This window comes from Capra hircus, chromosome 8 (assembly GCF_001704415.2).
Source record: "Capra hircus breed San Clemente chromosome 8, ASM170441v1, whole genome shotgun sequence".
Lineage (NCBI taxonomy): Eukaryota > Metazoa > Chordata > Mammalia > Artiodactyla > Bovidae > Capra > Capra hircus.
The window spans coordinates 29,320,622-29,331,220 of record NC_030815.1 but is presented as its reverse complement, the minus strand read 5'-3'; the positions used below and the strand labels follow the sequence as shown (position 1 = coordinate 29,331,220).

The window sequence follows — 10,599 nt, the reverse complement described above, 5'->3', positions numbered from 1 at the left end:
CTCACCATTGAAAGGTATTTTACTGGAATATAATAAACCATTTGCTCAGAGTGATAATAAACATATGGAATAATTAGAAGAGACCCAGCCTACAGTTTGGAAGACTGTAGCTCTCTGGTGCTGATTTCTTCTCATGTTAACTTCTGAGGACTTCGATCCTTTCTGCCGTATAATATTAGAGGAAATGACATCAAAGATCTCTCTTCCTTATTCCTGTTACTCCAGGAATCTCAAAGACACAGAGACACACACTGCTTGTCTCTTTGGAAAAAATAATTGTTACAAAATTAATTAGCTGGATTTGAAATCTTTCGCTCCTAACCTGATCTGGAGATAGGAAATTTGAAACAGCTGTTATTAATAACACCCTGACCTGATTATAAATTCAGGAAGTTCACACCAATTTCTTAATCAGTTGAGAAATAAAACAAAAGATGTTCTGGCTCTTTGCATCAGTGTGGCTTTCCCTCTGATTCTGAAAAGGGATAATGCAATCAATGACTTCCACTGTGACTTTCTCCCTGATATATATATATTTTTGAAAAAGCTCCATGCTTAAAAACAACTATTAGAAATTTACATATACATACCATGCTTTTATACTTTAACTTTCTATCTCATCCACTACATATATCCAGTATATACAACAGTATCAGGCACTTCACAGTCAATATTTGTTGAATGGATGGTGGATGGATGACTGGATGAATGGATAAATGGATGGAAGCTGTAAAATGAAAGGCTGATCTAAATAGTAAGGATGAAAAAGACATGTTCAGCTTTTTTCCCCATTTCTTCTTAAATGGGTAAAATAAATATAAAATGTTAAACACTAAAGGAATACTAATTCAGAACTAGAAATAGCTTATTTTATTAATTTTTGTATAACACTAGGTACAGTACGATTAATATGCTGCTTTGTCACAGAAATTAATCAACACTAGTATATGGTTTAAATTATACAGAACCATAGTGTTAAATATGTGCATATTCTTTTTGTCTGTTTTAAAAATAAACCAAAAAAAATGTAAATAAATGACACCTGGTTCATTTTTATCACCCCTTGGAAGAAGATGGAATAATTGTCATATGTTTTTTGAGTTTATGTTTAGCAGATATATACTACACATGTGTATATTTTGTTACAGACCAACAGTCACAAGATCCTGAAAAGATACACATTATCAAGCTTGGTTAATGCCCTTGGATTATATGGGACTTTTCCTGAGTCAGTATTCAAGTCTAGAGAGAAGAGCTGGGTGGCATTCAAGTCCTTTCTGATGCTCTCTTTCTTAGCTACCAATCAACTCCCATCTCTTCCTACTCAATCCTTCTCTCCACTCTCCCCTTATCTATGATCTCCCTTCCCATTCTATTATTACTCCATTTCCCTCCTTCCCACTCCCACCGTAACCTAAAGGATGACAATAACCAATAAAGGTGGAGAGAACCATGACGATCATTTACGACTACTTCCCCGTCAGTCAAAGCCCAGTCATGAGAAGGAGATGAAGGTCATGTACCCACATATTGCTTAGTACCCACACTTGCTTGAATTTTTATTTGTACCTTCTTCCAATTAGTTGGATTTTACCACTTGATTAATGTTTTCATGACCAGGAATAATTTAATCATTCTTCTAGTATTTCTTTTAATTGCTATAAGAATCAAAGCCTTCTCTCTTTGTGCTGACATTTGCAATTACATTTAATATCACTGACATGGCAGAAATGTATAATAAAACCTACCATGCTGATCAGGTTTACACAGTTGCCATCGTTCTGGATTTCCAGTCAATACAGATCTAGGAATTCCTCATTCCTTGACCATTTACTTTCCATCTTAGGATACAATCCTTCAGGTAAACAACTCATTTCTTTATTCAGCATCCCGTCTTTCAACATTGCAGAGGCCCATGGATCAGAAGGGACATCAACTGATACAGAGAATGGGTTTACACCTTCTGATTCAACACCACAAACTTCTTGTGTCATATGGAAGACCTCTATATCAGAGCAATTCAGATTCTACTTGTGATATCTAAGCTAAGGAGTCTCCTGACTCTACACTAATGTTGGAATTTTATTAAGAGGAAGAATGTCTAAATCTCATTCTAATCTATCTTTGTAAATATTTCTATTAACCAAAATCTTGATAAACAAGTATAAATAAAACAAGCTTGTTGTTTTTTATATCCAAAAAATGAGACTGAATTTCTTCAGTCACTTTTAGTTTCTCTCAAGGTATTATTATAATAAAATCTGCACCAAAACTTTGATCTGCTTGGTAGCTCTGTTTGGATTCTGAAGTGACTCTGGTACTCATATTAGCAAGTTACATGGGACACAACCATATTTTTCAAGGATTATGAAAAGAGGAAAATTGTGAGTAAATGTTTCAGAAATAAATTTCTAATTTCCTGTAATTAAGTTTTAATTTCAGAAGGGAGTTCTTGTAAGGCTGCAACATGCTTTACTGCTACAAAAATGTTTCACTCAGCTGCCATTATAAATTAATAAGGTACCTTTTCATTAGAGGATCAGGTTAACATGGCAATTTTACACATATTAAATATTTAAGGGCTCAAAATTATACCAAAATCCTTTCTGAGAATATAGGCTTTCAAGGACGCTGTTTTTAGTACTATTTTTCTTTGTTCATCTGCGTAGTTCATTGGGACACTTTTGAGGAAGCCATATTTTTCTTTCATATGTTAACCATCATCCATATATGATTTTTATTCCAAATGTCCTTGAGAAATGCTACTCAGTGCTACAAGCACGGATGAACAGAGGCTCATGTTCCTTCAAATGTCTCCTGAATCTGTAAAGCTGGGGAAACCCAATTATTCACTTTAGAATGGCACAACCGTCTTACTAGAAAAGGAGCTCTGTCTCATGGGAAGTGATGGGTAGACTTCTGAAGGACAGGTAACCCCTGAATTCTTACCTGAACTACAGCTTTGCAGATGAACTTCCATCTGCCAGATTCTTCCATCTAAAGCCTTCCTTTTTCACCACAGAGAATTCTCCTTTTTATCCACAGCCTCTCAGCTTTCACATTTGAAAGGACTCCAAAGGGACAAAGCAACCCTTTGCAGTTCAACCTTGATTTAATGAACTGGCAGGGTAAGCCTCACTCAGATGGAAGCGGTGGAAGCACCTGCAATATAGATTTCAGAATGTATTCATTTGAAGTACTGGGGAAAAAAATCCAAGGACCATGATATTACTGTTGACTGAAATGTGAAGTCTCCAGAATAATCAAATTTTGTACCACATAATACCTTGAGGATTTATTTCAAAATGTACTGCAAAAAATTTATCTTTTCCTCTAAGAAACATTCATTTATTAATCTTCCTGGAACTATTGCTTTTCTTTACTATATAGAATCCTTCAAACACTTTGAGAGAAGAAATGTACCACATCAATCATGACACTCTGTTTTCTACTGAGTAATAAGCACAAATCCTGGAAATAAATAGATAAAAACATCCCAAGCAGATACTTGTAGGGCCAGTTAGAGTTTCCTGGAGCACACATAATTGTGAGATTTTCCCTTCCTACAGTCCTTTGTGTGCCATTTTCCTGGCCTTTGAACCAAAACACAGTCCTTGCCATGCCTTGAACGTTGAGGGGGCCCTCTCCTCCAGTTGGTGAAGGTCACAGGTTCACCGCCAATCCACTCCCAGTGGCCAGCACGCACTCGGTCATTCAAACCTGACATGAACCAAAGAAGGGTGACAAATGATTTTTATTACATTTACAACTAGATGTCATATCAACCCACTGTTCTAAGCTCAGTAATCACATGCACTTGTAAGCCTACATTATAAAGCATGGACTAGGACCTGGGAATCCTCTAAGACACCCTGAGACTATGAGGCTTTGGTGTAAGGCCAGGTAGGAATCAAAATCCTAGCTTCACCACTTGCTAGGTGAACATATCTGGGCAGGTTATTTAACCTCTCTGAGTTCTCCAAGCGTTAGTTTTCTCATCTCAGAAATGCATATCTAAGTAGAACTAGCTCTATGTTGAGGATTAAATAAGATAATGCACATAAAGCTCACGACATAGAAGTGTTTATAAATGGCACTTATTATTCATATGTCCTACAGGCAGAGTATCTGTCATAGGGAAACAGATACATTCCTGTCTATTTATCTTCCTTGTGATTCTTGGGTATCATATTCGAAAGCAGTTTATTAGGTATTATTTTTAGTCTGGAGCTTAAGATTTTTTTAATCTGCTACAGTTCTAATAAAAAGTAGCTTTTCTCAATTTGCCTCTCTACTCCCACTGGCAATTTTTTTTCTTTTTTAAATTACACTTCAATGTTACAAAGCTCTTAACATTTTTCTTAAGGAAGCACTCCTGGGATGAATTGAGAGAGTAGCATTTGATGTATATATACTGTGCTGTGTTCTGTGCTATGCTTAATTGCTCAGTCATGTCCAACTCTTTGCGACCCTATGGGACTGTAGCCTGCCAGGCTTCTCTGGACATGGAATTCTCCAGGCAAGAGTACTGGAGTGGGTTGCCATGCCCTCCTCCAGGGGATCGTCACAACCCAGGGATCAAACCTGGGTCTCCTGCATTACAGGCAAATTCTTTACCACTGAGCTATTAGGGAAGCCCCCGTATATATACTCAGACCAATGCTCTGTGATGATCTACATGGGTGAAATGGGGGGCCCTCAAGAGGGAGGGGATGTACACAGACAGCTGATTCATGCTGTTGTACAGCAGAAACTAACACAACATTGTAAAGCAATTACACTCCAATTTAAAAATAATGAAAAAAAATTTTCCCCTCCTCACTCTCTTTTAGAATAGAGATAAAAATAATAGAATAAAAAAAAGAATCCTGTGCAATAGGATTATCTGGCAGCTCACAAACCAAATTTGACTGTGCAAATGGTCTTTGTTATGCAGCATATAACCTTCTCCCCATCGGTTCTCATTTGATATTTTGGGGTAGGATAAAATGAAGTACTCTTGCTTGGGAATGACTTGTCTCCTTCTGGATTGTTTCTGTGAGTTACTGATCAGGTAATGCTACACCCCAAAACTTTGTGGGATTAGAAACTTGACATCTGTCATTGTGGACATAGAGAAAATTTATCTTCCAGCCTTCACTTAATACTCTCAGATGACTTCAGAATTACACACTCACTGAGTATCACAGACATTTTAAGAAGCCAAGTAGGTTTATTATTATTAAATATAGTATCTTGAAGAGATGGTGAGAATATTTACTTTAGTACACCCTGAGAATTCTGTTTCTAAAGTGGCTTGAAAAGATTTGTGATTACTGTTAAAATTGTAGAAAATATTAAAACTTTAGAAAACAAGGATAAAATTAGGATTAGCTATAATTCTTAACCAGAGATAAAAAATATCCCTAACTCTTTGGCTTATTTCTTTTTATGTCAATACATATTCACTTCATAGCAGATAGATGGGGAAACAGTGGAAACAGTGGCTAACTTTATTTTTCTGGGCTCCAAAATCACTGCAGATGGTGATTGCATCCATGAAATTAAATGACGCTTACTCCTTGGAAGGAAGGTTATGACCAACCTAGACAGCATATTAAAAAGCAGAGACATTACTTTGCTAACAAAGGTCCGTCTAGTCAAGGCTATGGTTTTTCCAGTATGGATGTGAAAGTTGGACTATAAAGAAAGCTGAGCACCGAAGAATTGATGCTTTTGAACTGTAGTGTTGGAGAAGACTCTTGAGAGTCCCCTGGACTGCAAGGAGATCCAACCAGTCCATCCTAAAGGAGATTAGTCCTGGGTGTTCATTGGAAGGACTGATGTTGAGGCTGAAACTCCAATACTTTGGCCACCAGATGCGAAGAGCTGACTCATTGGAAAAGACTCTGATTCTGGGAAAGATTGAGGGCAGGAGGAGAAGGGGACGACAGAGGATGAGATGGTTGGATGGCATCATCGACTCTGGACATGGGTTTGGGTGGACTCCGGGAGTTTGTAATGGACAGGGAGGCCTGGCGTGCTGCGGTTCATGAGGTTGCAAAGAGTAGGACACAACTTAGCAACTGAACTGAACTGATAGGTATATATTATGTGTATATATAACACTTATATATATATACTTTTTTATTCTAAATTATTTCATGCTTCATACGACTGTAGACTGTGTTTTTCACGTAGCACCTTGCCACAAATGCTGTATATTACATATTTTATATATAATATGCATCCATTATTGAATGAATCTATAAACATAAGGCATTGTTATATCTTTTATATTCTTTCATATGGTTATATTATAATTTATTAAACCTTCCCTATTTACAACTATTTTAAATTTTTTGCCTTTAGAAATAACATTTATGAGTTTTAAAAGATAGACTGTCCAACCATCTAACCATTGCATATTATTGTAGACCACAATTATTTGACCGATGGAAGGAAGACCTTCTCTTTGTGGTCTTACCTTCCTCCTCAGGGTAACACAGATACTTGCCTATCCAAAACGGCTTTCTTCCACTGATGTCCCAAAGCCATCGCATGTGCTGCCTGGAGATGACAGTTACAAGGCTGCCCTGGTGACTACGTGCAAACAGAAAAATTAGAGCGTCAGTGACAGGGAGTTCAGCATCTCTGCTGATATGAGATGCATAATGGAAATCAAAGCTAGTCCAAACTAGAAAACTGGTATATATGTAGAAAGAACTTTCCAAGATTTTAATAGTCCATTTTTTTTTTTTTTTACTTTACAGCACTGTACTGGTTTTGCCATACATTGACATGAATCCACCACAGGTGTACATGAGTTCCCAACCCTGAACCCCACTCCCACCACCCTTCCCATATCATCTCTCTGGGTCATCCCAGTGCACCAGCCCCAAGCATCCTGTATCAAACCTAGACTAGCGATTCATTTCTTACATGATAGTATACATGTTTCAATGCCATTCTCCCAAATCATCCCACTCTCTCCCTCTCCCACAGAGTCCTCCATTTTTTTTTATATTAATGACTATCTGTGGGGGAGGGGGTGCTTTCATCCATGGTAAATCACAGGGTGGGGTAGGTAACAGCAAAGAAGTGATACTGTATTATAATATCTGGGCTTTAAAGCACCAATTCTTTTCAGAAAATCAGCAGCTGTTTACTTATATAGATTAATTACTTATTGTCAAAAAATGATCCCTCTCATGGGAAGTTTATCTCTAAAGCGCATGAATTTGGCAATTACCTGGTTAATTTGATTAATAAAGTAACCCAAACTACCAGACAAAATTACTGGAAGCCAACATTTTGAGCCTGATGTGTTTAGTCAAATGCCCAAATATATGTGACTCTTTTTCATCCTACTCAGGGAAAGGAGTTCAGCCTCACTGTCAAACCTTTGTATGTTATGAAGAAACTAAAGCACCTGTTCTTACAAATATATATAAACATTTTTTCCAAAATATAATTGCATTTTTTATATGTTTAAAGTTTACAGCATAGTGCCTTGACTTACATAAACTGTGAAATTTGGTTACCACAGTAAGTTTAGTTAGTACCCATTTCATATAGTTACAAAAAAAAAAAGAAAAAATGTTTTTTCCTTATGATGAGAATTCTTAGAATTTACTCTTAACACCTTTCACATCTACCACACAATAATCATGTTACACATTACAGCCACATTCTCTATCTTATAACTGGCAGTTTATATCTTTTGATTACCTTCATCCAACTCTCCCACCCCAAATTCCTCCCTTCTTATAACCACAAATTTGATTCATCTGTTGATAGACGCTTACATTGTTTCCACGTCTTCACTTTTTAAAAAAGAATGCTGTTATAAACATAGGGTGCAGATACCTTTTCACCTTTTCAACATAGTCCTGTGATTTCCTTTAGACATATTCCCAGAAGTGGAATTGCTGGATCATATCGTAATTCTATTTTTAACTTTTGAGGGGCCTCAATACTCTTCCATGGTGGCTGTACCATTTTACAATCCTACCAACAGCGCATAAGGGTTTCCTTCTCTCCACATCCTTGCCAGCATTTGTTATATCTTGTCTTTTTCGTGACAGACATTAACAGGCATAAGAATTCTTTATGAGTTATTTTTGCAGCTAGCTAAGTTATTCCTATAAGCAATATTTGATCCCAATTCCCAACAGTGTTCATTTAAAACTCTTTAAAATACTCTAAGTAAAAAGCCAATAGATAATTTTTTTTCCTTTTCTTCTTTTTCTGATACAGAAAGTTTCAACAACAAAAAAGGGGCGAAAATCACCATGCTCTTCATGCCTAGTTAATATCTATTGATGTTTTAAAAATCAAGAAACATAATTAGTAACACATACTTGTCACAAGTTTATGTTGCTGAACTGAATTTTTTTTTCATTTTACCTACAACTATCCAAGCTTTAGATTCATTTCTCTGCTTTTCCAGATCATGTATGGTGAACATAATCTAATCTATCTCTTAATGATATTTTTCCTACTAATACAGTACTTTGGTGTGATATAATGCAGTGATGACTCCTAGGCCTTCTGAGATATGCAGGCACTTTTCTATTTCTCTGAATGTCCTCAACGGTGCCAGATTCAGGTCATGTGACTTGGTTCTGACATTTCTATTTACTGTCAGCTTCTGTCTGACAGTTACAACAGACATGATAGCCAATTCTCTTCCCTCTCCCTCATATCCAAAATGGCAGTTCTGATGTGCTGAGGGTTTAAAACACAGAATATGAAATGTGTATTAAAAATAGCCCAAGGGAGGGTTTGAGGGGCTATTTCAATTAATGTGACATATTAGAGTGTGGGAGACCTGGGTTCCACTTCCTGCTCCATCCCCAATTTCCTTATGGATGTAACTTCAGCCTCAGAGTCTTTATCAGGAAGGGATAGATTTTATTCAAGGATATTTAACACCTCCTTCTGCTTTAAGATCCTTGAAACTATCTTTAAAATAAGACTTTGCAAAATCCATTTTAGCTGCTCCAGTATAAGTTTGATTTCTTTATTGATGCTCTGAGAAGAGCAAGAGCAAGAGGAAAAAACAGCTGTGTTTAGAGTAGGTAAAATGTTAGGCCACAGTTATTTACAAAAATAAATATTTAGGCATTTTCATTTTATAAAAATGCCTATCATTTCCTTTTATTCCCATATACAAATAAAAAAGAGAAAATTAACCATATAGATACAAATATACTATAGAGATATATAAATAAAATATAGAGAAACATACAAATAAAAATCTTTTGACATCTCTGAAATCTGAAGACATTCAAAGTGTAGAATTAAAAACATAACCCTGAATTTTTCCAGTTATAGAAATAAACATCTACTTCATTAGAACTTTTTGATTAAATATAAATATATTTTAGACTAACTCTTTAAGGATAGGTCAGCAGGGGTTCCAGACACTCCTGTGGGAAAACAAAATGGTTTCAGAGATAATGATCTATAAGAATAGAATTACCAAATGTACAGTGACTGCCTAAGGAAATGAGCAGATGAGATTATGATATGTAAATTCAAGAAATACCTAATCTCGGAGTCTGGTTCCTCTGGGCTAAAAAAATAATAAAACACCAATGGGGAGGAAAGGAGAAAGGAGATAAAGATTGAGTTGAGTTAGCAATCTGATTAGGGGCAAAGGATAAAGTAAAATTTGCTGTGCTTCTTGAAACATGCGTGCTGTAAATGACCATTTGTAAAAGACCATCAGGTAGCAAGGGAGCCTGAGGAAATATAAATCAGAATTGAAAAATGGTCTCTGAGATCTAAAAAACACACTAGATGTGTATTAATTCTAATTATAGACTCTAAAACCATCTCCTAAAAAGTATTCATGAGAAAGTAAATAGCCAAGTTATAAAATGTTGCAACTATTAATTTTACATCATAGAAACAATTGATAATTCCCAGGGGAATATTCATTGGTCAAGGTAAAGAGGTAAGAGAAGTAGAGGACCAAATGAACCTGAAAAGTAATGGGTGAAGGGAAGCAGAGGCCCATAGAATGAATGGCAACATGTTGAATGATAGAGGAGGTCTTGGGGTTCAGAGGAAAATTATACTAAGGGGGTGGCCTTGCCATTCAAAAATGTTCCTTTTAAAGTGACTGATCTTAAAGACCAAGAAGACCAAATCTTTAAAGATTTGGTCAAAACCAATACAGTATTGTAAAGTAAAATAAAGTAAAAATAAAAATTAAAAAAAAAAAAGACCAAATCATTTAGTTTGTTTTTAATCTGCTGCTAGATATTTTCTGAAATGCCTCTATTTTTAACTGTTCTTGGGATAATCATTCTTCTTGTCCTTTTGAAATTAAATGCACATTGAAGTATCATACAAAAGTCATCAGGTCAAATATTTATACCCATTCTTCACTTAAAATTAGAAAATTTAAAGCATTTTTATGATATTTTAAAAATCTCATAGCAAATGTTTTTTCTTTACCTCTTATACACCTTGGAATACCATCAGAAATGGTATTTGATAGACACCTTAATTTCTGAAGCAATATGGTACATACATAACATACACTTCAAAATAGTTTATATTACTGATAGATAGATAATGAGTCACTTTCTAAAATATGATGGAAAA

General features: G+C 35.7%; 1 protein-coding gene across 2 annotated transcripts in view; it reads right to left on the bottom strand.

Moving 5' to 3' along the window:
* FREM1 (FRAS1 related extracellular matrix 1) overlaps nucleotides 856–10,599 on the bottom strand; it is a 179,345-nt gene continuing 169,601 nt past the window's right edge. For both annotated transcript variants that reach the window (XM_013965901.2, XM_013965904.2), the window contains 2 exons: nucleotides 6,497–6,582; nucleotides 856–3,720 (listed from right to left, as the gene is read on the bottom strand). In XM_013965901.2, coding sequence (XP_013821355.2) covers nucleotides 3,521–3,720; nucleotides 6,497–6,582 — 286 coding nt within the window. In that variant the 3' untranslated portion in view covers nucleotides 856–3,520. The remainder of the gene's footprint in view (nucleotides 3,721–6,496; nucleotides 6,583–10,599) is intronic.